The sequence below is a fragment of the Panthera tigris genome, chromosome E3 (genome assembly GCF_018350195.1).
Source record: "Panthera tigris isolate Pti1 chromosome E3, P.tigris_Pti1_mat1.1, whole genome shotgun sequence".
Classification (NCBI taxonomy): Eukaryota; Metazoa; Chordata; class Mammalia; order Carnivora; family Felidae; genus Panthera; species Panthera tigris.
Window position 1 is genome coordinate 6,229,274 of NC_056675.1, and position 27,210 is coordinate 6,256,483.

Genomic DNA, 27,210 nt, shown 5'->3' on the forward strand with positions numbered 1-27,210 from the left:
GGTACTTACAGAATCCACACTAAGCTCTTATGGAGTTCTGGGTCCACCGACTCCAAATCAGAGAGCTGGATGGGTTTCCCCAGTAGCTGCTTATAGAAGGGAACCGTGAAGCCCCCGTTTATGTAGTGTCCGTGGAATACGGCGAGACCCATGATCCGACCCACAAAATGGAAATAAGACAGATGGTCCTGTAGGGGGCACCAGAGAACACATTTATTAGAAAAATGACCAGCCAGGGTGGATACCTTGTGCTTTCTCCAAGCTTCTTGGGAGACCTGTCCCATGGGCAACCCAACGCTGACTCAGTTGCTCACAGGTTGTGCTCACGATCAAAGGAAAGAAGGCTAGTTAGGTAGTCAAAATTCAGAGCATGCATTTTGTATAGATCATCTGAACATTTTACATGCCCTTCGTTCAAACATGGCCTCAGAACTGCTACATCATTTGTGGTACTCAGCCTAAAAGGAAAATGCAGAACTCTTTGCTCAAAAATTAAGAATTTCAACATGGCAGCCACAGAGAATCAAACCAACACAGGCGCTTCTAAGTGCCAGGCGCCCAGGAAGCCGGCCCCCCGTTTTCCCCACTGCACTACAAACAGAGCAGGGGGCAATTCTCCCTGAGTCCCAGGAGAAAGCAGAAGAGAAGAAAATCCAAAGGAAATAAAAAACTAAAGAGGAACATAGAGGAAAATAATGGACAACCCAAGTAACAGAATCATTCTAAAACCAGAGCTGTTCTGGTTTTTAACTGGGGAACCTCACATCTCTGCTTTCCAGGTGGAATTATAAGCAGAATTAATGAAAACCCCATTTCCATTTCCTGCTCTACCTTTCAGTGTCTATTTACCAGAGACTGAGTAAGTCCACAATGGATAAACCAAGGACTGACACTGGACCTGGAAATCTAGTTAAAGAACTTTCCAATTCGCCCTCTCTTTATTCATGGGTACTTACGGGGTTGATCGAAGAATCCGGGTTGATTTGCAACATGTAAATGTTGTCCGTAGAATACTGGAAGAGTCCATAATACGGATTCAACATTTCATGGCACAATAAATAGAGCCACTCCCTAGGAACAACAAAATGACAACCATTTTATGTGTGTGAAAATGTCCAGTTTAGGTCTTACCAAAAGGACCGACTCCCTGGGTCCTAGAAGGCCACACTGCGGGATAACCAGGCCCTGAGAGAAGGTGTAGATCGGGCAGATTAGTCTGAGGAAGTAACAACTTGCGTCCGGTCGTCTGAGAAATGGCTTTTCTGGCCCAAACTCCCACGGGCTCCGAAGCCGAGGAAGAAGGGCGGTGGGCTTTACCCAGCACCACCTGCTACGGGCAGTGCTCTCAGCAGGGGGACTCATCAGCCTGCCAGAACCTCAGCTAAGGTGTTCTCTGGGACTCTGCAAAGACCAGATCTCAGGTGATGATGTCAATCGTGTGGTTCTAATGGACAAAAGAGCAATCAATAAAGAGCGGTCATATCCTTCTACTTATAAAGGGTGTGCGTGCACGCGCGTATGTACACAAAACAGGAAAGATCTATATGCAGAGCAGAGAGGAAGAGGAGGAGGAAGAGGATTTACACAGACACTTGGACAGTAGTTAACTTTAGAATCAGCATTCTGGGGGATCTTCAGTTTTCTTTTGCCTCTTGCTAGAGAGTTTTTACATTTCCGACAGGAACATGTTATTCACATTTAAGTCAGGAGAAAACAGTTTGCAGTCCAGGCAGACAGGGATTGAGAACGACTTTCACCCTTTATGACTTTTTTTTAAAAAAGTTTTTTTAGCATTTATTTATTATCGAGGGACAGAGAGAGACAGAGCATGAGCATGGGGGGGGACGGGCAGAGAGAGGAGGAGACACAGAATCCGAAACAGGCCCCAGGCTCTGAGCTATCAGCACAGAGCCTGATGCGGGGCTCGAACTCACAAACCGCGAGATCATGACCTGAGCCGAAGTCAGACGCTTAACCGACTGAGCCACCCCAGCGCCCTTACCCTTTATGACTTTCTATCTTGTTGATTCTACCTTTTGTCATAAACATTTATCATTTTTATAATTTTAAAAAACAAGCTGAATCCATAACAAGATATAATTTCATGAGTTCTGAAATCTGGACAAGATACATAATAAATTATTTTTGGAATTTCTTTATATTCCAATCATTTCATTATATATTAAAAAACAAAACAAAACAAAAAGCCCCATATCAGAAACATCCAACAGGGGCACCTGGCTGGTTCAGTTGGTTCAGCGTCTGACTTCAGCTTCAATTCAGGTCATGATCTCGCAGTTCTGTGAGTTTGAGCCCCACACTGGGCTCTCTGATGTCAGCATGGAGCCCACTAAAGATCCTCTGTCCCCCTCTCTCTGCCCCTGTCCCGCTCACGTGCACACTCTCTTTCTCTCAAAAATAAATAGACATTAAAAACATTTTTTTAAGAAACAATCGTATGGAAGCCAATTTGACAATTATATTTAATTTTTTTTGAAAAAATAAAAAAAATACATAAATAAAATTAAAAAAGAAACAATCCGGCAAAACAAGCACTCTCAACAGCATCTGTGTGATTTGGCTCCAGGGTCAGGGGCGAGGAGCCCAGGACCGGGAAAAAGCTTATGCAAACACCTGTGTCACTTCTACAGTGAGCCTTTTATTCTTTCTACTCAAATCTCCTTCCTAATGGATACATTTCGTTAAGATAGCAGCCCCAGATTTTATTCTCGAATTTCTTACTCTGTCAAACACAAAAGGCATGGAATTGAGATCAACCAGGAAAAGGATGAGCACACGTGCAAACGATCCAATACAATACACAGAAAGGATCAGACTGCAACAAGATTACGTATCGAACTCAAGAGAACAGAAAGGAACTGGCAGAAACCAGGAGACTCCAAATGTCACACAATTCTTTACTAGAAAGGCAGAATTTCCCGGCTATAAGACCAAGGTTGAGAGTTTGGGTTTGAGAGGAATCCTTTTCAAAAGCTGAGGACCTGCAACCGTCTAGACAGGAAGTGATCAAAACACAAGCAAATATTCTGACCGAGTCACGCACAAGGGAGGGAGGCGTATTAGGGATGTTAAGGAAGTGGTGAGGGGAGAGCTAACTATACAGGCAAAAGGGATTTTTAACGAGACAGGAAATGGTTGGGAACCAAACACCGGGGAAGTGAGTGTAGACTGATTCTCATCGGCCAGATGATGAACACACACACACACACACACACACCCGTGATTTAAATCTCTCTGCAGCTCTCTGAGATAGGTCTGATCCCCTGTAGATGTGAGGAAGGATCTGAGGGGTGAAACAATGCAAGATCACACTGGACTAGGAAACCCAGGACTCACAGCTCTTTCCGCTAGACCACCGTGTCAACCAAGGGACCTCCAAAAAGGCCTCTCTGTGTGGAAGACTGGATAAAAACTGGGACATGCAGAAGCAACAGAACCCCTGTCAGATCAAACCAAGCTATTCACATGCGTGCCTGGGGATACAGAACACAGCCACGCTAAGACGGATGGTAGGCTGGAACAGTTTAGGGTCCTGAATTCCTGAGACTGTAAAGGAAATAGCAGAGAAGAGAAGATGCAAGTAGTCTGATGTGAACTGTTGGGGCAAACATGAACATCTAACTAGGAAGCTCCTCACCTAAAAAGGGGGACAGAAAGCCTGATCCACTTGGCAGGAAACAGAACTCGCTTTATCATGGGCAAACAGAAGTTACGTTTGCCAAAAGAAAGATGGTTTCTAGAATCAACATGGAGATGATTAAGGAAGAACTCTGGGACAGTCTTTTTTGTTTGTGTTAATGTTTTTATTTATTTTTGAGAGCGAGTAAGACAGAGTGTGAGCGGGGGAGGGGCAGAGAGAGAGGGAGACACAGGATCCGAAGCAGGCTCCGGGCTCCGAGCTGTCAGCACAGAGCCCGACGTGGGGCTTGCACTCACGAACCACAAGATCGTGACCTGAGCCAGAGCCCGATGCTTAACCGACTGAGCCGCCCAGGCGTCCCTGGGACAGTCTTGAAAGGGAAAGCATTTCCCATGGAGAGCCAGTGCCCGCTGTGAGCTCACTACTGGGGACATGCGTGCCTTTCTGTGCCCTTCATCCCAGGTGGACTCAGGAGCAGCCGAGGGCAGGAAGATGAAGGGCAGAGACGGGAGTGGAAAGAAGGTGGAGGAATGATTTTCTCCAGGTCCAAAGGGCAGATCGTGACTTCTAGCTGACACTAACCAGAGTTGGTGTTTTACGTGTATTTGTGTAATTCTCCAATTAATGCCTGTACCTCGTCAGATTGAGAACGCCTTTGGATGGGGACTTTGGAGGGGTGAAGGGGGCAGAGAACATGTTACTTTGCTCACTACTGTGTCTCTAGTACCTAGTACATGGTAGAGTCTCAATATTTAATGGTTAATAAATAAACACAATTCTTACAAGAGCATACAAATTTTACGGGTGTTCTCCTTTAAGAAGATTCAATCCTGTAGGGCGCCTGGGTGGCATTGGTTGGTTGGTTGAGCGTCCGACTTTGGCTCAGGTCACGATCTCATGGTGTGTGGGTTCAGGCCCCGCATCAGGCTCTATGCTGACAGCTCAGAGCCTGGCACCTGCTTCTGATGCTGTGTCTCCCTCTCTCTCTGCCCCTCCCCTGCTCACGCTCTGTCTCTCTCTCAAAAATACACATTAAAAAAACATTTTTTTTGAAGATTCAATCACAGGTAAGAAATTTTTAATTTTTAAAGTATTTTGTTGCAATGGAATCAATAAATCAGTATGTTACGATCACATAAAAAGTGAAAACAATGTTGGAGCGGTACAGCCACTGTGGGAAACAGTGTGGAGCTTCCTCAAAAAATTAAGACTAGAAATACCATGCAATCCAGTAACTCCACTACTAGGTATTTACCCAAAGAAATGAAACCACTGATTCAAAAAGATATATGCACCTCTATGCTTCCTGCAGCATTTGTAAGAGCCACGCTATGGAGCAGCCCAAGTGTCCGTGGACAGATGAACGGATAAAGAGATGTGGTATATACGCATGATGGAATGTTAATCACCAAAGAAAGGAGATCTTGCCGGGTGTGGCAACGCGAATAGACCCAGAAGGTATGATGCTAAGTGCAATGAGTCAGAGAAAGACAAACACCACATGATGTCGCTTTTATGGGGAATCTAAAAACACAACAAAGCAGAAACAGACCCATAAATACGGAGGACTGATGGCTGCCAGAGGGGAGGGTGCTGCGGGGCCGGGCAAAATGGGTGAAGGGAAGAGGGAGGTCAGAGAGCGCTCCCTGTTGGTGACAGATGACGGCTACGCTTGTAGCGAGCAGAGTGTTCGACTTTTCAAAACGCTACATTGCACACCTGAAACTAATGTAACATCGTGTGTCAACTATGCCTCGTGAAAAGTAGGAACTCGGAGATGAGCGAGTAAAATCAAATAGACTGTCTAGAATCACCACTTTTGTTCACGTAAAGAAAAAATCCTGAAGCACCGGAAGCTGAACGCTCCTCGAAGGTGGGGGAAAACAAGCAAAGATGGGAAATAAAAAGAGAGACCTGGAGGGTCCATCCAGGGAGTCCAGCATCTGCGTAACTGGCATTTCAGAAAGAGCAAAGCGGGGAAACAGAAGAGGGGAAACTGAGCAAGAAGCCGCTGCTGGTTCGGCTGATCCAGGAGGGAGGTACGCTGGCGTGGCAGGTGCTCGTCGGAGCTGGGGGTTCCGCGAGGAGGGGATGGGAACTGGGGTTTCGGAGGGGATGGGAACTGGGGTTTCGGAGGGGATGGGAACTGGGGTTTCGGAGGGGATGGGAACTGGGGTTTCAGCGAGGACGGGACGGCTCCGAGCGCACGCTCTGTGACTGTGGGCCATGCAGCAGACCGGGGCCAGGGATCTCGGGATCTCGGAGGCAGAGAAGGCCCTTTCGGGGGGCGTGTGAGCAGACCCAAGGGAACAGAGGGAATGGGCTACATGAGGGTCTCAGAGACACTCTAGGCAGAGGGGAGGTGAAGGCCAAGGCCCGAGGCAGCCGCGGCGAGAGTGCAGCAGCCGAGGGGGAGCAGCCAGGGTCGAGCCTGGAGCACCTGCGGGGGTTCAGCTGGGGGCTCGGGGACAGGGGATGATGGCCGAGTCTCCAAAAAGCTCACGCCGGCTGCTGCCGAGCAGCGGCCTGTGCAGGACAGTGAGAAGCAGGGGGCACGTTCAGAGGAACAACGACAGATAGGACAGATAGGCCCCGAGCGGGGGGGCCAGGGAGCTGGAGGGCAACATGTGGTCGGGGCAGCGCTGTCTGCTGAGGACCACGGACACGGGCCCTGGGAGACGACAGGGGAGGGGGTGAGGGCGGGCACGGAGGTGGGACAAAGAGAAGCTGATGAGGGGCCCTCAGAGATTCGGGACCATCAGGCTTAGAAGGGTTCAGAAACCCCCACGGAGGGCCCAGGGCAAGCAAGTGTGGTGTTGACGGGAGCAGCATACAGATGGAACCCAGGGTGCCCTCGGCGACCCCGGGACTGAGCCGGGGGCCGCCGATGCTCCGGGTGAGGAGCACCCGCACGAGGACTGGCAGGGAGCCAGGGGGCAAACCAGGAGAGGGTGGCATCCGGAAACCAAGTGGAAAAAGTGCTTCGAGAATAGGGAGCGACCAGAGGCGTCAGGTTCCGCTGACAGGCCAGGGGACGTAGAGGCCCAGGAGTCATCGCGGGGTCTGGGGGGAGATGGAAGCCGAGGAGGGCATCCGAGGAAGCGGGGCAGGGGCGGTGTCGAGAGGAAGCAAGAGACATGGGAGCAGGACGAGGGATGCTCACAAGTCCCCCGAGGGCTCCTGCTTGAGAACAAACAGGTCAATGACTGAGGCAGAAGCACCTTTGAACAAATTTGTGTTTTTCCTGGGATTTCTCTTTTCTTTGCTTTATTTGCCTCGAGTGCCTCCTTAACGTGTAGACAGGAAGGGGATCGCGTCCGGGGAAGGTTCAAGAAGGGCGCCGTCCTAGCGCACACACGCGGAGACTGACTCCACAGAAAGGAACACGGTGAGGAAGCGAGGCGGATGCGAAATAAGAGTAGGACACGCACTGTGCGGGGGACAGGGTGGCTCTCCTACAGGGGGCCGTGCAGGGAACACGGGGCCACGTGGGTAGAGGTGCCGGCAGACAGATACTCGGTGGCGGTGGAGAGACTCCACTGGGGCCGTGTGTTGTCAGCGGCAGAGGAGGCGAAGTCGGCAGCCGAGGGTGAAGGTGTCGGGGCCGAGGCAGAGGCCCCGGGGGGGGGGGGTGCACAGGCGGGGACGCAAGGAGCACAGCATGGCTGCACCGGCCGCAGGGACCTCCCGGGGCTCGTGGGCGCCAGCGTGGGAGAGGCCACAGCGTGGAGCGCACCACCCCCCGGCTACCCTCCGGGCCCGAGGACGGGACTGTTCAGAGACGGGGGTTTGCCAGGCAGGGGCAGCAGGCCGAAAGGGCGGCGAGGGGGTAATCGTGACGGCGGATGACGCAGAAGCAGGGAGCAGGGATGGGAAGGGGGGCAAAGAACAGAAACAAGGTGGCAGACTCCTAGGGTGACGGGTGGTCCTGGATGAGGCCAAACCACTTTGGGTGAAGTTAGGACTAAAATCAGATTGGCTCCAGACCACTGCTCGGTGGTGTTGGGTGCCGGAAGATAGGACAGCGATGCCTTCCTTCAAAGTCCCGAATGAAAATTACTTTCTTCCTAGAAATCTATAAAAAGGGCAAACTGCAAATGAACGTTTTTCATAAGACCTTGGAAAATTCACCTCCCACATGTCCTTTCTAAGAAAGCTGCTTGAGGGTACAGTCCAGTAACACAAGGGAGTAAACCAAGGAAGAGGGAACTACAGGATCCACAAAACCATGCTCCAACCCGGGAAAGCAGTGATGCCCGTGACCACGACTGTGCAGAAGACCTAAGGAACCACCAATCAGACTGGGCAGTGTCCACGAGGGAGACACGCGGGGGAAGCGGGGGCGGGGGGTGGAGGGAGGCAAAAGATCAAGCTTAATCGGACAAAGTAAAGACAAAGCCTGGTTTTGAAAAAAAAAAAAAGAAGAAGAAGAAGACAAAGATGAAGAAATTCTTGGAAAATTAAAATTTGTTCTAAAGGCAAAAATCCTAGAAACCACTCAACCCCCTCGGTGAACAGTATTTACACGGTCCTAGTAACGTAAACAATGTATTGATTTTCAAATTAAAGTCAAATTTTTTTTGTAATGTTTCTTTTTTTGACAGAATGCAACCAGGGGAGAGTCAGAGAGAGAAGGAGACACAATCTGAAGCAGCCTCCAGGTTGAGCTGTCAGCATAGAGCCCAACATGGGGCTCGAACCTATGAGATCATGACCTGAGCCGAAGTCGGACACTTAACTGACTGAGCCACCCAGGTGCCCCAATAATGTACTGATTTTCAACACAAAAATACTAGGTAGATAAGCAGGGGGAGCTACTTAATTTTGGCTACAGAACAGACTATAAATCTCCAATCCTGGATGACACAACATAGGAGGGGAGGGCAGAAGGACTCCTGGAGGGGAAGTCAAAAGTATTTATATCCTTGCTTATGAAGAAAGAGGTCAAGAGACAATGTGTCCAGTTGACAAACCAACAAACAATGGTGAAAACACATCATGTCAAGTTACCAGGGCAATGATGGAAGATCTAAAAATCGTGACGGCGCCAGACTAGGAAGTGACAGTGTTAAATTAGATCCAGTCTATCTGTGTCTGTGACCATAAATCCTGAAGTCAACGGATTATGCCTGAACTTGATCAGTTTAGTGACATAAAGTCACCCATCGGAAGAAAGTGTTAAAAGGCAGTGGTCTCAAAGGTGAAAAGAGGCAGGACGGGAAATAGCAACTTTTAATTCTTCTACTCTTAAGGTCCTTGGCACGAATGATCTTGACCAGCATTTCACTTGACAAAACTCCTTTGACACAAATGCAATTTACATGCCTTTCTCCCACCCTGAAAGTCCTCTACTGAGAAAAGTAAGGCTGCCTCCCTCCCAGACTAATTTCAGGAGCAGGCCTCTCATGTCTCAGAGCTGCCAGATGAAGCAGTGGGGGGACGGGGAGTTGAAAAGTTTAAACCTATCTTTCCACAAAATAACGGAGAAGGAGATGTGTCCTCCGGTGGTTCTCGGGACATGCTCACAGAGCCCGGACAAACCCTTACTCCCAGAAGCACCGAATGCCATGCGGAGACACACCCAGCATGAAGCGGGGCTGACCGAGAGCCTCACCTGGCCACTCCGCCATAATCCAAACCTTCTTCTCCCCGGAACTTGACCATCAGTCGCTTCTTCAGATCCTTTGGCCGCATCTTCATGATCTGGCGATAAGACTCCTGCACGGCAAAAAAAAAAAAAAAAAAAAAAAAAAAAAAAAAAAAGCGTCAGAGAGAAGAACGGGTCGCATTCTTACTGTTCTACAGAGATTCAAGGTTGTTGGTAATGGAGCCCGAATCAGGATAAATAGTCATTTAAATCTGAGTTTCATCTGATTCCTAGTCCGAATGTTGGTCTGATGTCCAGTGTCTGATGTGGGGTAGCCCCTGTCGCCTGATCTCCCCGGGTGTCCCTCAGGAACAAGGAGCTCGTGCCGGGCAACGTCGTACCCAAAGGAAACGCACACCCACATTTTCAGCACAATCGCTAAAGGCCTAGGGACAGACGTCCTCACCAGAGTCCATTTTCTCTACACAAATTGATTTTAATGAGGCCATACTAAGAACGACTTCTGTATTGTAACCAAAAGGAAGATGTCACTGGAGAATCTGAATAGTAAAAGAATTCGGAGCCTGTTTTTGTATCTGAGGTGAAAAATCGCATAATTTCCAGGGAGTCAAAAAAAGCAAAAAAGTATTTAAAGTAAGATCTATGGGGGAATGCCTGGGTGGCTCAGTCTGTTAAGCGTCGGACTTCGGCTCAGGTCATGATCTCACAGCGTGTGAGTTCAAGCCCCATGTCGGGCTCTGTGCTGACAGCTCGGAGCCTGGAGCCTGCTTCGGATTCTGTGTCTCCCTCTCTCTCGGCCCCTCCCCCGCTAGCGCTCTGTGTTTCTCTCTGAAAAATAAATTAAAATGTTTTAAAAAAATTTTTTTTAAATAAAGTAAGACCTATGGGAGCTTACCCAAAACACAGAACACAGGCGGCTAGCCTAACCTTCAGCTACTTTTTTGAGTTTTAAGTGCAACTAGCTAAACGCTTGTAGATATTTTCAGTGATAAGGCACTTCAGACTCTTCCCCTGCTTTCAATTTAATGTAATTCAAGCTTTCCCATCCCAAGAGGGAAAGGGGATGCTGAGTGGAAATGATCTAGCAGCAAAATGTGAAGAATGCAGCTCTTTTCTCTCCCTGCTCCATGGCCATTCTGGCCAGTCCATCCATTCGCCTAACTGTCGTCTGTGCCCGAGCATCGAACAGAAGCGCCCAGTGAGGACGGCACTGGGCTGCCTGCCGCTGTGTCCTCACCTTCCGTGTTCAGGTCTCACCCAGCCTCTTTTGATCACTCCTGCCCATGATTCCACAAAGGCAGGCAGGACGCAGCCCAAACATCACCGAGACTTTACCTTCCCATCACCTGCCTTGAGAAAAGGGCCCTGTCTACAGGAGGTCCCGCCTGTTCGGTGGCCTTGATCCCACAGGGGAGCTGTATGAAAGACAACCCTTTCCAGGAACCATCGGATCTTCCCATTTCCAGAAAACACAATAAAGTGGCCACTGGGCCCCGAAGCTTCTCTGAGGAGGCGATGCCCTTAGGTGAGATGGCAAGAAGCAGAAGGAGGGATTGGTTCTGGAGAAACCATGCGGACTGCAGGAATATATAACCGGCACACAGAAGAGGATTTACAGTGTTATTTAGTGCTAGTTTCTGTGTGAGTCTCTATATTTTTGTTTCAGAAGCTCTCTAGCTTTTAAACTCCTACCACAGGAGGAAGTCCAGTCTGTCTCTCTGTATGGCCATCGGTCCTGATAAAGCCCTGCAATTCGCTGAATGATAAAATCGGTACCCGAAACACCAAACAGAAAGAACCTGCTGTCTGTCAACAGGGTTTAACAGTCTATGCCTCCCTGCTGGTCGCACCGAATTCCATACCTCAAATATTTCTTCTCTGGACACTTCGATGCGGCAATGACCAGCTTGGGGTTGCTGAAGCGAAAGCTCGTGTCTGAGGACCTTCAGCTTCTGGACTAAATCCCTCTCGTATCTCTGGGCGGGAAGCTCCTCATCCTCCACCGAGCCCTCGCTGGGCAATGGCAGCGGCTGGCTGGGCTCCTTTAGTTGGCACTGGTGACTTGAGAAGAACAGAAACATCAAGGTCACCCCAAAAGTAGCGGCCCAGGGAGCCACAAGCAATGCCCCCCACTGGTGAGGGACTGAGAAGCGAGCTCATCACACAGAACTGCAAGAAGAGATGTTCCCTCTGCTGACATAACCATGTATGAAGACACATAAACGCTGACGGTGGCCACCACTGGCCTAAATACAGAGGTCCAAATATGGCTTCAATCAAGAAGATACCCCAGTTCCAAGCAACTGCTTGGATTATCACTACAGCTTATCACTGCTGTAAATAAAAACAGAAATTGCTGTCATTTATCACACATCTGGTATGTATCTGAGAGACTGACCGATGCATTACTAGATGCGCCTTGGTAGTCAAAATTCAATGGAGCTGACGTGAAGACTTTCACGAGCAGGTTATCGTACAAGAGCAAACAAGGCAAGTGCAATCTAATGGGAACTAGTCCTCATTTTCACGACCAAGAGATTTCTAAGCCCACTCACAAAACTCCAGCAAAATCAAGGACTAGGACTAGTAGAGGGATGAAGTGGCATTCGTCTTGTCCAGGTTTGGCCCCTAAGGTCAGGTGTCGGTGAGAAGAGCCACACGGGGCTCTTACGTTCTTGAGAACACGACAGGCCCAGAGCACTGACTGTGGGATCCAAGATAACTCCCAGGTCCAAGTCATCCAGGAAGGACGGGCCCAGGAAAAGGCTCTGGCAAGCAGCAATATGGACTGCGGCAGCCCGTCCAGATGGTGACGAGCGGGCACTAAGGAAGAGCCTGGTTTCAGGGGCTCTCGTGCCAAGGGCCACACACTCCCTCAGAGAGCCACGTGCGGAAGCTTTGAAAATGGAGCTGTACTGCCTAATGCTGTCATCTCAGTGACTTTTATTTAGGCTGCAAGCAAGAAAAGACGGCAACAATACAGCTTCAAAACTGTTCACAACTGAGGCGCCTGGGTGGCTCAGTCGGTTAAGCCTCTGACTTCGGCTCAGGTCATGATCTCACAGTTCGTGAGTTCAAGCCCCGCATCGGGCTCTGTGCTGACAGCTCAGAGCCTGGAGCCTGCCTCGGATTCTGTGTTTCCCTCTCTCTGCCCCTCCCCAACTCATGCTCTCGCTCTCAAAAATAAACATTAAGGAAAAAAAACAAAACAAAACTGCTCACGGCTGTCCTGGGAGTTTAAAAACCCGCAACTGTCCACCAGACATTTATTATATTTTGCTTACACTTAACCTCCACTAATAAACAACACAGTCGACAAATTAAGAGAAATATTAGTAGAAAACATTAAATTACAAGCGTAAGAAATCTACAAAGATTCTGTACAAGTCTTACTTCATGATGTGATGTAACCTTGGGTCTGTAAACTGGGTTGTTCGGTTATTATGATCTACAAAATATATTCTCCCCGAGACTGTACTTCTGACTTCCCAGCCTGGTGGCAGTGGTCCGAGTTCATCACAGTTCACGCTGTTAAGGTCTCTGCCGAAATGGAAGCGAACAGACAGGTTTGTCCATCTGAGTGTGGAGGCACGAAACCAAAATGTCAGCAAGAGGAACCACAGGAGTCCCTGATCAATGCGGCCAACGTCCCATTCTGCTAAGAGGGACAGTCACGGCACGACTCACGCCAAACTCCCACCGAGTCCAGGACTCCGTGCTGCAGGTGGCAGCGAAACCCGACAGACAAAAACGGAGCTCTAGGAGCCCACGACCCTGATGGGGAACACGGCTCACGGTCTACCCGGGGAAACAGCGTTTCTTCCTCGAAAGAGGGCCGAGTAGCAGGAGGTAGATGATTGTTGTCAGAAAACCATCTGAATTTACAAGTTAAATTAAATGCTCAAGGTCACAAAGGCGGCTTCACTTGAAAGGCTCCCAGAAGCGCAAGTTCAAGGGGATAGACTGACATCCCTTCAAAATCTCACAGTTCAGAACAGCAGCACCGGGAAGCGGCATTCTCGTGCTTTCCTTGCCTTTGTTACACGCGTGTCTCTGATTCTAACCTCTTGGTGAATGATCTCAGTACAATCCGGCCACATGGGAACACGACATTACTGGCCAAGTTGCTTGTCTAATCAGCACAAAGCCTGACGTTTCTTACAGCGGGTACTAGAGACACCTCATTCGTTTGCAGGTAATATTTCCATTCTAATTATAGACACTGAATCTTAAATTCAACAGAGACTTGGAAAGTCAGCAACAAGAAGTCTTTCTCAGATGAAACAAGTGATGAATAAAAAGGATGTGAGCATTACTAGAAATGTTATTAGGTAGTAATGCTATTCTGAAACAAAACAAAACAAAACAAAACAAAACAAAACAAAATTTGGAAAGGAAAGCAAAACGAAGAAAAAAAAGAAGAAACTTAACTCCATTACAGGGTGGGGGAGGGGCGGGGGTCTCTCTGACCTGGGCTCAGATGTATGGCCTTGTAGAAGGAAATCGCATAGAAAAGCTTCATCTCCCCCAGGAATGGTCCCCAAGGGACTGAGGCAAGAGGGACAGTAAAGTAGAAGAGAGAAAGGGTAATAGAGTCTTTACATTTCCTTTGTAACTTTTTATTATGGAAAATTTTAAGCATATAAAAAAGTAGAGAGAGACCACTAATGAATAACCAACCTCGACAATTATCAACTCGTCACCCTATTGCAAACCTAATCCCCCCTCCACTCCCCCCAGTTACTTGAAGCAAATCCCAGACGTGCTATCATTTCATCACCCGAAATGATATCAATATTGATATCAATACATCGTTGGTATTTTTAGTGTAAAATGGGAACAGCACATCTCGAAGGGCTTATTGGCTTTTCAAGCAAGGGCACGTGTGATTTCATCTAGAGCGAGGGTCTCTTTCAGTTACATGATCTGATCTCAAGACACAGGTTTGCTTCCTAAAGGACCCCCGGGGCGGTACAGTAGCCGCCCACTGACCACGTGGAGTCTGAAGGGGGCAGCAGAGAGCCTGGGTCCAAGACCCTGGGATGACTCCTTCAAGCCCCAGGGGTGCTCCCTATCGCGGAGGGCAGGGGTGAGGGAAGAAGTGCTGGCGGAGGGGCGCTGACGGTGCACGTCCGTAGCAAACGTACCTTGGTATCCTGGGGTCGTGCCACGTGCTAACTCCAGTCTGTGTGTGCAAAAAGTAAACTTGCCCCTGCACCGTTGTCCTTTGCTCTGCACAAGAAATCAGAGGGCGCAATTAGTTCAATTCCAAAGAGTTTTCAACGAACCCTCTTAAGCACAGAGTCTAAGCTTCCTTTCAATATTCTTTAAAATCAGGGAGGAAAGGACAGTGGGTAGCTTCCGCCTGACCTCCCACTTGACAAGCCCCATGGAAGTATCTGGGCGGCTCTCACTTCTTCCTGCCCACACCTGCGGAGGCAGCGATCTCCTTACTTGGCCACACCCCAGGAGTCCCTTCCATCCTGGTGCTGACCTCACCTTGGCCCCGTCACCTCCATCTGCTCTCACTTCTGCTGTTCTCTGCACATCTAAATTATATTCCTCCCTCACCGGGTTCTCCTCTCTGCGGCGGTCAGATGATCCCTTCCGTCCCTTCTTTCCCTTGTACCCGACGCCGAGCTTCCCACATTCAAATTACTGAACGCTCCATCCACCCTCATCCAGCCCACGCATCATTTTGGATTTTTTTTGGTATTCATTTGCCTAAAATTTTCACACGATTGCTAAACTGGGAGACTGGAGTGATTGCTGACAAATTCATGATGCACCAGATTTATCACCACCTTTTTTACTTGGCTTTCTTCTGACACGACCGTCGCACGGCCCCGCTCTGCAAATGTCCACAGTTACCGCACGTACAAGTTACTAAAAAAAGCTTAAGAAACGCAACCCTGCCGCTCACGCTCCGGTGTGGCTGGGTGGGTTCTCTCACCATAGCCTTCGGGCAGTTCTGGCGACTGGTGGCCGTGGGGACGGTTCTGAGGTGTCTGTAGTGACCCCCGGACCTCAGGATTTCGAAGTCGCTGTGCCTGGAGCCTTTGATCTTGACTTGGGGATTCCACAAACCTGCAGTCCCCTCCCCCAGCCGCAGCACCAGTACTGTCTGTGTAAGGGGCTGGCTCCTCCATGAAGCAGCTGAGAGGCCTTCCAGGTCCTGAGTCTTCATACACAGTTCTAGAAAGGAGAGCAGCACAGCACACATGGGAACACCGGCCCAACACAAGTGCCCAAAACCACACCCGTTTACTGTGCTTTTCTTCAGCAAGATAGATGCCCCCAAGTGCCCAGCTGTACGAGATTCCTTCTGTCCCATCTAAACAGAAAGGTAGACTTTTTCATGAGGAACAAGCAGCCAGAGGGAGCCATCTGTCAAGTGCCATAGAGGCCACGGGCGGGATCTCATCCTCGGGGAGAGCTGAATGATTCAAAAACCCAACCTTGTACTGTAAGGAGCTCGCAAAATGAAATTTCATATTTCTTGCTTTAAAATCAAATCCACGGGGGCACCTGAGTGCTTGGTCAGTTAAGCGTCCACTTCTGCTCAGGTCATGATCCCATGGTTTGTGAGTTTGAGCCCCACGTCGGGGTGCTGACAGCTCGGAGCCTGGAGCCTGCTTCAGATTCTGTGTCTCCCTCTCTCTCTCTGCCCATCCCCCCCAGCTCTCTCACTCTCCCTCTCTCAAAAATAAACATTTATATATATATATATATATATATATATATATATATATATATATATATATATATATATATAGTCGAATCCATACTCCACTTTCCTTGTTACTTTACGCTCTAGTAGAACTTCAGGTTACATAAATACAGCAATGACTTTAAGTGCTAACATAAATCTTTACCTCCTAAACTTTTCTGAAGACAATTCACCTTAAAGGCTATTTTTTGAAGACTATTCACCTTAAAACCTATTTTCCCTCATTAGCATTAAAAAAAATCATACATTGAAAACTTTCAAATATATACACAAATTGAGAGACTATCTCAACAACCCCCCCAAACTCATCACCCAGCTACAACAATGGGCATCTCACAGCTACTCCTCCAGTGTCTCCCCTCTGCCAGGTTATTCTGAAACCAGTCCCAAAGTGTTTCCATTTCACCCTTAAATACTTCAGCTTATGTCTTGAGAAAACAAGGACTTCTTCCATCATCGTGACTAAAAAAAGTACACTCATTTTTTAAATATCATCAAATACTAGTGTCCAAATTTCCCCAGCCAATTGTCTCATTACTCAGAATATAAACAAGGTCCCCAACGTGCATTTAGTAGGTAGGTATGTCTCTTTAAGTCTCTTTTATTATGAATTTGTAGATTCTCTTCCTCTTTATTTCTCTTCCAACGTAATTGTTGAAGAGTTGTCTTCTACACTCTCCAGAGCGCCCCCTCCTGGATGCTGCTTAGTGTTCGGCAGCAATTTCTCGGTCCTCTTTCCAAGGGGTGTGTTAATGTCAGATTAACTCTCTTTTGTGCTGTTTTAGCAGCTATTAATGGTTACTGCCCAGCTCCATTAAGGCACTGGGGATCACAAAACTGTGATAGTGACCAATGAGCTTTTAAGTTTTTCTGTGTGTGTTTTAGGGTTTTTCTGCTGAGTGTCGTTATGAACTCAAGAATTTTAATATATTTGATTTGTTTCAATCCACTAGTTATAATTCTTTCTTTAAATTTGTAATGTTTATTTATTTATTTAGAGACAGATGCAGCAAGTGGGGGAGGGGCAGGGAGAGGGAGAGGGAGAGAGAATTCCAAGTAGGCTCCGTGCTGTCCGCGCAGAGCCCAACATGGGGCTCAATCTCACAGACCTGATCATGACCTGAGCTGAAATCGAGAGTCGGAGGCTTAACTGACTGAGCCACCCAGACGCCCCTACGGTTATAATTCTTACTGATGCTCAAACTCCCATCTTTGGCCAGCACAAACCTCTTTAAATTGGATCCTGAGTCTTAGGGGCACAACCCCACTAGTCTTTACAGCTTCCTTTATAAACAAGGAAACTGGACCCCAGTTTTATCCCAAACTGCATCTCAAGCATTCGGCACAAAGGTGTGAAGGCTGTTTCATAGAGAGTGAGAGCCCAAGGCAGCAGAGAACTCAGCAGGCATCGCCACGGGGATACGTACCCTTCATTCTCTAACAGTCCTCGGCAGTCTACCACAGACCCTCCAGTGCCTATTCTGTCTCGTGTCTGTAAACTGACTAAAACAGAAAAGAACGTCTTGCATTAAAATCCAGTGGCATTCCATACAGGTGTGATACAGTGAGCCATTGCAAAGGTGTAACTTACGTACAATATTATTATACAAAGCGAGGCACATGTATATACATAAACACAGCTAGTCCTGTGCTTTCATGTCTGAAGCATTTACTCCATTACATTAGCTCTACACCACTGCATACTGTTTGGAACATTCCTTGTAAATGTGGAGGAGAGGCTGTGTTTTCACGCTCTCCGTAAAAATAACAAATTCCCGGTATTCACTTCCTCTAAGTTACCTCACTTTTTAAGAAGATCTTGACTCATGTTTCATAAGGACACGGAGAGCACTGTCAGTATCTGCAAAGTCTAGATGAATTGAAATATTTATTCTCTATCCCTACTGTGAACAACAAAGCCGTTTACAAAGTTGCTTCTAGTTACTCGTTTTTCCCCTGGCACATCACTCCACAGAGAAAAAGAAATCGCAAACAGGAAAAGCATTAAGTGAGAACTTTCTCATTATGATAGTTTTCAGGATGCATACCCACTGTTGACTTATTTCGGGTCAGATATATTCAAGACAATACCTAAAAGATTTGGGGTCGTGATTCACTCCGGTACACTGCTAAAATACTAGGTTTTCTCCGATTCCTTGCAGTGCACACAGGCAACATTTGAATTACCCTAAAATGCTAATGAAATGGGGTGGATAACAGAACAAGTCACTTAACAGGTAAATAAATCACTTCCTATGGAACACCTCCAGTCAACACTTGTAACACTAGCACATTTGATCTTTTTTTTTATCCTAAAGAATTCAATCCTGACTCTATAAAATCCTATCACATGGAAGTCTTCAGAAGTCATCTTTGCCTTTTATGCATATTACAGGTCTTCCTGAAGAAACTATTCCTCAACTCTGGTACATGTGGCCACCATTCTTCTCACGTACACTTGGTTAAGACCATGGCAAATTAATTGTCTATTAACGTGGTGATGAAAATTATATTTAAAAATTATAACCTGAAATCTTTTTGTAGCCTAGTCATTTTAACTCAACTTGGAATGACAGGATGAAGAGAATTCAATAAAATAATAAAACCACACAAGACGAAAGTTTCTAGCGCGGAAAAGATGGCCCCGGATGTGGCTCGTCCTTTGAAAATATGTCACCACGGTCAGTGCCCGAGTGTGCTTTCTCGGTGATGGAGAGCTGAATGTTAAATTTTGAAAAAGCATCTCTTTATACAGATGAGAAAGTTCTTACCCACTATTTGGCCACGAACTGCATCAGTATCTGAGGGAGTTAGTTTGCATAGATCCAAACGCTGGTCTGCAAACAAATAATTCAAAACTTAACCCAGGGAAATATTAACTAGGGAGGAGGGCAGGAATTCTGTATTCGGTATTCAAAAGGAAAAAAAAAAAACAAAACGAAAAGATGCCTCATAACCCTTCTTCAGTTGTACTATAAGGCAGAAGAGCATTTTGGTTCTTACATCCAGTATCTTTTAATCTGCTGATGGCGTTGGAAAGCAGCCGCGCACAGCCCAGAAAGCCAGCTCCCTGCTTCTTGTGAATCTTCTTGTGGTTCCACACGCTGATGGTTATGGAATCAGTTTTCCCAACATATCTGAAAACATACAAACTCCTTTTTAATTGCCTCTTTGAATTATGATAGCCCGTTGAGATTTCATCTGATTGACTTCTTAGTACAAAGGAATCCTTTTAAAATGATGTTGGCTCTATATACCCCACACATAACAGGTGCTCAATAAATACACATCTACTAATTTCAAGGGGCCGGGGAAAGGCCGACAGCCAGTTATGTAAGAAGCATACGTGCGTAACTACATCATGATAATCATCTTATAACAGAGATTCACTATATTTTTATAGTTCCAAAGGACGATGACATAATTCATAAAATCTCACCAATTAAGCTTAACGTAGAATGCTAGTTTGCAGCAAGGGCCTACTTATAAACCACAGATGCACTCAAAGCACATTCAAGAGTGCTTTCTACCTCCACCTACTCTTCATGCAAATCAACCAGAGGGCAGTTTTCGGGAAAAGGGGCAACAACCATCTCCCAAGCCACTTAGGATTCCTGAGTGTAACTAAAAGTGAGTCTTGGAATCTGGTTACAAAAAATCCCACCCAGACTCCGTGCAATCTGTATTAATACAAAACCAATAATCACTCAGTGTTCTTTTGATGACACTGTCTTAGCAGGGCCATGAAAACATAGGTGTATCTAAAATCATGGTCTTCCAAGTGCGATCCATCTTAGGAATGAATGTTACATCCGTTCGATCATACCGAGCTATATTTTCTACAACAAACTTCATCTTCTCTTGTAGAAAATATAGTTCCTACTAAAAAGTAGAAATTTTAAAAATCAATAGAAATATAAACAATATATATTTGAATAATAAGTATGTACAATAATAATGCATTTTCAAAAAGATTTTATTTTTAAGTAATCTCTACATCCCACATGGGGCTCGAACTCACAACCCTGAGATCAAAGAGTTCCTTGCTACACCGACTGAGACAGCCAGATGCCCCAATAATAATGCATTTTTAAAGTAAAACTCTACAACAAGCTTCAGAGGTTCACTGTGGTGGTGGGGGGGGGGGCGGGGGACAGCATACAAAGGACCTGAACTATACCCCTTTTTCTCCTGTCAGCATGGCCAGGAGATGGAGAAGTTTGAAAAACACAGTATGGAAGCAAACCATAAAAATCTATGAACATGTCAAATGCAAGAACTTCCAAGTATACAATAAAATTAGGCAATATGTATTCATTTGGTTATCAGTGAGAAGTTAGTAATCATTTTTATTTTATTGTTAAGTGCTTCTCTTGAAAGCTAGATTCCTGGTGCTCCCCAAATGGCTTAACAGAATATTCAACTCACAGATCATAGTGCTGGTTCCATTTTGGGTCCAATGTGTTTTTCACAGTGTCCGTTGAGTGGCACTGCCCAGATCCATCCACCACAATCTTTGCAAAGGGGTCGGGGAGTCCTAAAGGAGAGGAGACGGCCACACCGGGATGAGACTACACATCCATCCATGTGACACAGAACACAGTCTTACAGGCTACAGAGAGCTTTGAGATCATCTAATTTGGTGAAGAACTTTACCCTGGGGCACTGTGTTCTCTAATTTAGGGTTAGTTTGATCAGCAAAATAAGTTATTTCTATTTAGCTTTCTAAGAAAGGCAACCCAGTCTGACACCACAGATTTTTAGGGGCTAAAACTACAAAAAATAGGCTTAAATTTAGAATCATTTCCGATGATCACCAACTGGGCTAATTAAATGGAAGAAAAGAGATCTATAATTCATTATATTTATACCTGCTAAAAAAATAACACCTAGCAATCTTACTTACTGGGCTTTGTCTATTTTATCTACGAACCCAAGTATTCACCAAGTCTTAATTAGGTGGGTTCCTAAATGCTGGTGTATGAGTCGCACAGATTTATAGGATCAGAGAGGTGGCAAGTTAAGGGTTTTAGAGACATGCTTGATGGGGACCACTACTCCGGAGGTTCCCAGCTCCTTGAATAAGGCCTGTGAACCTCAGTTTCTTCACCTTTAAAGTGTGAATAATACCACTTAAGAACTGAGCTGCATTCTTGTGAGGATCAGAGAGTGAAGAAGTTCATGCTGCAGGCACCGACTTGATAGTGGCGAATTTCTGCAGTTAAGGGGTGATTTCTTCCTTCGGAAAAAGATCCCCTCTGGTTTTTACACTTCCTTTAATTATGAGGCTTTTAAAATGTGATTTCATTTCTAAAATTGGACTAACAATTTGACTCAAACCCAGCTCTTTTACAGAAAAACGTCTCGTGTGTATTTGAGCTGAGAACACTTCATCCAGCAGAAAGCAACAGATTCAGGGCTGGAAAGACGGAGAAGACAGGGTGCGGCCGGAACAGGGAGTGAGACAGTTTCTCTTGTATGAGTTATAACGCTAGGAGCTCGAAGCCTAGGAGCTCGAAGCCTCCACATTGTTGCCAACTTGGAAATGAAGTTTGTCAAACCATGGGTCCGTTCGGTAGAAGGCAGAACTCTGAGGGGAGTATGTCCAGTGTTGTCTTTTTTTTTTTTTTTTAAGTTCAAATTACAAAAATATGTGAAGAATACTAATACTGTAAGAGAGCAAAAGCGGGTGTGTACTTACTGAAGAAATCTTTCTTTGCAAGGTTCTTGGCACATAACACTGAAAACAAACAGAAATGCTAGGGTTAGCATTTATGGAGAAGATTTTCATCGCACCTAGTTGCTATGGACTGGGTTGTATTGGACCCACCCCCTGGCCCTCAATTCACGTGTTGAAGCCCTAACCCCACTGTGATAGCATTTGCAAGAGGCCTTTATAGAAGGTGCTTACACTTAGATGGGGTCATCAGGGTGGGGCCTTAAGGTGGGATTAGTGCCCTATAAGAAGAGACCACAGAGCTCGCTCTCAGTCTGTTCTCCATGTAAGGGCGCAGCAAGATGGCTGTCTATACGCCAGAAGTGGGCCCTCACCAAGAACCAAATCTGCCAGCGCCTTGATCTTGGGCTTTTCCAGCCTCCAGAATGGTGAGAAATAAATGTTCAAGCCATCTAGTCTATGGTATTCTGTTATATCAGCACAAACAATTGAGACACAAGTCTATATTTGCAACACAAAAAAAATTCTAAAAATTATCTTTGCCAATGAGGTCTTTCAAGTTTAGTAGCACGTCACACACACACACACACACACGCACAAACTGACAAGCAACTAAAAAGTATTTTCTCCTCCAATTGGGAGTCAGCCATAACAAATATAATTTTTTTTTTTACTTTTTTTTAATGTTTACTTATTTTTGAGACAGAGAGAGAGAGAAAGCACAAGCGGGAGAGGGGCAGAGAGAGAAGGGGACACAGAATCTGAAGCAGGATCCAGGCTCCAAGCTGTCAGCGCAGAGCCCAACACAGGGCTCGAACTCATGAGCCATGAGATCATGACCTGAGCCAGAGTCGGCCACTTAACTGAGCCACCCAGGCACCCCTAAAATGTTTTAATTTAAACTTGAAATCTGAAACACACAGAAATGGATTTATCAATATGCTCTCATGACTGCATAGGATCCCATGAATGCCAATTCAAATGAAGACCTATAATATTTACCTGTATAGCTCCTGCTGATAGCAACAAAAGGAGCTGTGCATCTCTGATAGTCTAATAAATAAGACAATTTTGCAAATGCTAGAGAACAGAAAGCAAGGGGAGATTGATAGAAAATATTGGGCCATCATCAAGTGCTGTGAAAAGCAAATGAGAAAATACATATTAAGAATTTAGCACAGGGGCGCCTGGGTGGCTTGGTCGGTTGGGCGTCCGACTTCGGCTCAGGTCACGATCTCGTGGTCGGTGGGTTCGAGCCCCGCATCGGGCTCTGTGCTGACAGCTCAGAGCCTGGAGCCTGTTTCAGATTCTGTGTCTCCCTCTCTCTGTGACCCTCCCCCGTTCATGCTGTCTCTGTCTCAAAAATAAATAAACGTTAACAAAAAAAAAAATTAAAAAAAAAAAAAAGAATTTAGCACAGAGGTGCCTGGCTGGCTCAGTTGATTGAGTGTCCAACTTCAGCTTGGGTCATGATCTCACAGTTCATGAGTTCAAGCCCTGCTTTGGGCTCTGTGCTGACAGCTCAGAGCCTCAAGCCTGCTTCAGATTCTGTGTCTCCCCCTCTCTGTGCCCCTCCCCCACTCATGCTCTGTCTCTGTCTCTCAAAAATAAATAAACATTAAAAAAATAAAAAAAGAATTTAGCATGGGGGTGCCTGGCTGGCTCAGGCAGAACAGCATGTGACTCTTGATCTTGGGGTTGTGAGTTCAGGCCCCACGTCAAATGTAGAGATTACTTAAAAATAAAATCTTTGTTAAAAGAAAAAAAAGAATTTAGCACAATGTTGGCATAGAGACAGAATACAATTAAAGCTACTGTTATTATTGTAATAATGAGGTGGCATCAATTACTGTGAAGAAATTTTGTCACCTAATCTGTCACATGATTAAAGCTTACCAGATCAAGGGAAAATACACCAATGGCACTTTTAGAGTGCTTCACAAATTTTGCCAATTTTCAAGAATGTAGTATTTTTTTTAATTTTTAATGTTTATTTATTTTTGAGAGAGAGACAAGGCACAAGCAGAGGAGGAGCAGAGAGAGAGGGAGACACAAAATCTGAAGTAGGTTCCAGGCTCCAAGCTGTCAGCATAGAGCCCAAAGTGGGGCTCGAACTCAGAAACCATGAGATCATGACCTGAGCCGAAGTCAGACACTTAACCAACTGAGCCACCCAGGCACCCCAAGAATATAGTGTTTTACTATAAACATTCTAATATATTCATATGATATATTGCTCTGCAAACGTTTCACTTAATATATTTTTTGTATAACAGCATTATCAGATATAATTCATACACTATACAGCTCATCTATTTAAAGTGTGTGATTCAGTGGTTTTTTAGTATATTCACAGGGCCACAGGATTGTACAACCATCACCATCAATTTTATTTTATTTTTTTAAGTTTATTTATTTTGAGAGAGAGAGAGAGAGCGCACAGGAGTGAACGTGAGCAGGGGAGGGGCAGAGAGAGAGGGAGAGAATCGCAAGCAGGCTCCATGCTGTGAGCACAGAGCCCAAAGTGGGGCTCGATCTCACAAACTGTGAAATCATGAGCTGAGCTGAAATCAAGAGTCAGACGCTTAACCAACTGAGCCACCCAGGCACCCCATCACCATCAATTTTAGAACATTTTCATCATCCCTCCAGATAGAGATCCCCTACTCATCAGCAATTACTCTTCATTTAACCTCAACTCCCTCTACCCCACTCCTAGGCAGCCACTTATCTACTTTATGTCTTTGTGGATGTGCCTATCCTGGTCAGTTCATATAAACGGAATCATACAGTACACAGTATTTTGTGACTGGCTTTGTCCACTAAGCAGGTTTTTTAAAGTTCACCCATGTTGTAGCATGAATCAGTGATACTCCACTGTACGGAAAGACCACATTTTCTTTATCCATTTATCAGCTCATAGACATTTGGGTTGTTTCCAATTCGGGGCCACTATGAATAATGCCATACAAGTTGTTGTGTAGACATAGATTTTTGTTTCTCTTGTTGGGAACCTACGAGCTGTTATGCTGCACATTTCGAGGACGTGTCAGACTGTTTTCCACAGCATCTGCACCATTTTATCTTCCCACTAGCGGTGTCTAAGGGCTCCCATTTCTCCACGCCCTCACTAATACTTACTGTCTCCGTGGCTTTTCATCTCTCTGGTTGTCATTTGCATTTCTCTGATGACTAATGACTTTGAGCATCTTTTCATGTGCTTACTGGCTACTGGTATATCTTCTCTGGAGAAATTTCTATTTAAAACTTTTTTTTTTTTTTTGCCCATTTTTAAGTTGGGTTATTTGCCCTTTTATGTGAGAATTTTTCATTCTAAATATGTAGATATCTACAGACAAGATATCCTCATCAGATACAGGATTTGCAAATATTCTCTCATTCTGTGGGCTTTCATTTTCTTGATGGTGTTCTTCGAAGCAACAAAGTTTTAATTTTGAGAAAGCCCAATGTATCTATTTTCTTTGTCGCTTGTGCTTTTGGGGTCATGTTTAAGAAGGCCTTGCCTAACCAAGGTGTTAGAAATTTACTCCTTTATTTTCTTCTAAGAGTTTTAATACTTTTAGCTTTTTTACACTTTCAGTTCTTTTTTATTACAAAAAAAATTTTTTTTAAGTTTATTTCCAGAGAGACAGAGACAGCGCAAGTGGGGTAGGGACAGAAGGAGAGAATCCCAAGGAGGCTCTGTGCTGCCAGCACAGGGCCTGACTCGGGGCTTGAACTCGTGAAACAGTGAGATCATGACCTGAGCCGAAGCCAAGAGTTGGCTGCTTAACCAACTGAGCCACCCAGGGCGCCCTTTTACACTTTCAATTCTTAACTAGACATTTAGCCTATGATCTATTTTGGGTTCATTTTTGTGCATGATGTGAAGAGGGCCAACTTCACTCCCTGACAGATGGCTATCCAGTTATACCAGCACCATTTACTGAGAAGAATATTTTTTCCCCATTGACTTGTCTGGACTCTTGCTGAAAATTAATTCCCTGTAAATTTGAGAGCTTATCTGTGGTCCTTCAATTCTAGTCCGTTGATCTACATGTCTTTCCTCATACCATGACCACACTGTCTTGATTACTGTCTTAGTCTGTTCAGGCTATATAACAAAATACTACAGATTAGGTAGCTTATAAAAAACAATTACTTCTCACAGTTCTGAAAGTCTGAGATCAGGGTGACAGCACGGTTGGACAAGGGTTCTCTTCCAGGATGCAGACTTCTTGTATATCCTCAGCAGAAGGGGCTACAGATCTCTCTGGAATCTGTTATAAGGCAGTAATCCTATTCTTTAAATTTCCACCCTCATGACTTAAGTACCTCCCAAAGGCTCCACCTACTAATACTGTCACCTTTGGGGGGAGGGGGAACATAAACATTCAGACCACAGTAATTACCATTAGCTTTATAGTAAGTTTGGAAATTAGGAAGCATGAGTCCTCCTTCAATTTCATTCTTTTTCAAGATTGTTTTGGCTACTCTGGATCTGTTAAACTGTCATGAATTTTAGAATCAGCTTGTTAATTTTGGAAGGGCAGTGAGGGAAAGCCAGCATGGAATTTGAAAAGGATTTCACTGAGCCTGCAGGTCTATGTGGGGAGTAAGTGTCATTCTAACAAGCTTAAATCTTCTACTCCATGAACATGGGATGCCCCCCTCTTTCATTTAAGTCTTCTTTAACTTTGTTTCATAATTTTCAAAGTATCAGTTTTATACTTCTTTTGTTAAACATATTCCTAAGTACTGTATTTTAATCTTTTAGATGCTATTGCAAATGGAACTGTTTCCTTCATTACATTTTCAAATTGTTTCTTTTTTTTCTTTTTTAATGTTTACTTATTTATTTTGAGAGAGAGAGAACAAGTGAGCAGAGGAGGTGCAGAGGGAGGGAGAGAGAGTATCCCAAGCAGGCTACACACTGTCAACGCAGAGCCCAACATGGGGCTTGAACCCATGAACCACAATATCACAACCTGAGCCAAAACCAAGAGTTGGATGTTCAACTGACTGAGGCACCCAGGGGCCCTTCAAGTTGTTCATTTGTAGTATACAGAAATACAACTGATTTTTGTATATTCAACTTGTATCTTACAATTTTGAATTCATTTATTAGCTCTAATACTTTTATTATTTTGAATTTTCTGTATGTAAGATCATACCATCTACAGATCTAGCTTACTTCTTCCTTTCCAATCTGAATGATTTTCTTCATTTCTCATGCTTAACTGCCCAGTACTTCCAATACAATACTGAATAGAAGGGGTGGACATCCTTTATCTTGGTCCTTATTGTAAGGGGAAAGCATTCAGACTTTCAACCATTGAGTACGATGTTAGCTGTGGGGTTTTCGTAAATGCCCATATTTAGTTGAGGAAATTTCCTTCTGTTCCTAGTTTGTTGAGTGTTTTTATCATGAAGCACTGTTAGCTTTTGTCAAATACTTTTTCTGCATCTACTAAGATGATCATTTAGTGCTTGTCCTGTATCTGTAGGTATGAGGTAGTACATTAATTGATTTT

At 45.4% G+C, this 27,210-nt stretch overlaps 1 protein-coding gene and 1 long non-coding RNA gene across 6 annotated transcripts in view; one reads left to right on the forward strand and one right to left on the reverse strand.

Moving 5' to 3' along the window:
* The window catches only part of LOC122234493, a 38,955-nt gene extending 17,301 nt beyond the window's left edge, over positions 1–21,654 (forward strand). The window contains exon 3 of the long non-coding RNA XR_006212255.1: positions 21,344–21,654. This is a non-coding gene — a long non-coding RNA (uncharacterized LOC122234493). The remainder of the gene's footprint in view (positions 1–21,343) is intronic.
* The window catches only part of SMURF1 (SMAD specific E3 ubiquitin protein ligase 1), a 106,527-nt gene that overhangs the window by 6,948 nt on the left and 72,369 nt on the right, over positions 1–27,210 (reverse strand). For 4 of the 5 annotated variants that reach the window (XM_042970844.1, XM_042970845.1, XM_042970842.1 and 1 more), the window contains 12 exons: positions 21,701–21,739; positions 20,428–20,536; positions 19,003–19,136; positions 18,771–18,836; positions 17,427–17,502; positions 15,223–15,464; positions 14,417–14,501; positions 12,663–12,809; positions 11,132–11,330; positions 9,276–9,379; positions 957–1,071; positions 10–188 (listed from right to left, as the gene is read on the reverse strand). In XM_042970844.1, coding sequence (XP_042826778.1) covers positions 10–188; positions 957–1,071; positions 9,276–9,379; positions 11,132–11,330; positions 12,663–12,809; positions 14,417–14,501; positions 15,223–15,464; positions 17,427–17,502; positions 18,771–18,836; positions 19,003–19,136; positions 20,428–20,536; positions 21,701–21,739 — 1,495 coding nt within the window. The remainder of the gene's footprint in view (positions 1–9; positions 189–956; positions 1,072–9,275; positions 9,380–11,131; positions 11,331–12,662; positions 12,810–14,416; positions 14,502–15,222; positions 15,465–17,426; positions 17,503–18,770; positions 18,837–19,002; positions 19,137–20,427; positions 20,537–21,700; positions 21,740–27,210) is intronic. The other variant, XM_042970843.1, reaches the window with a different exon arrangement.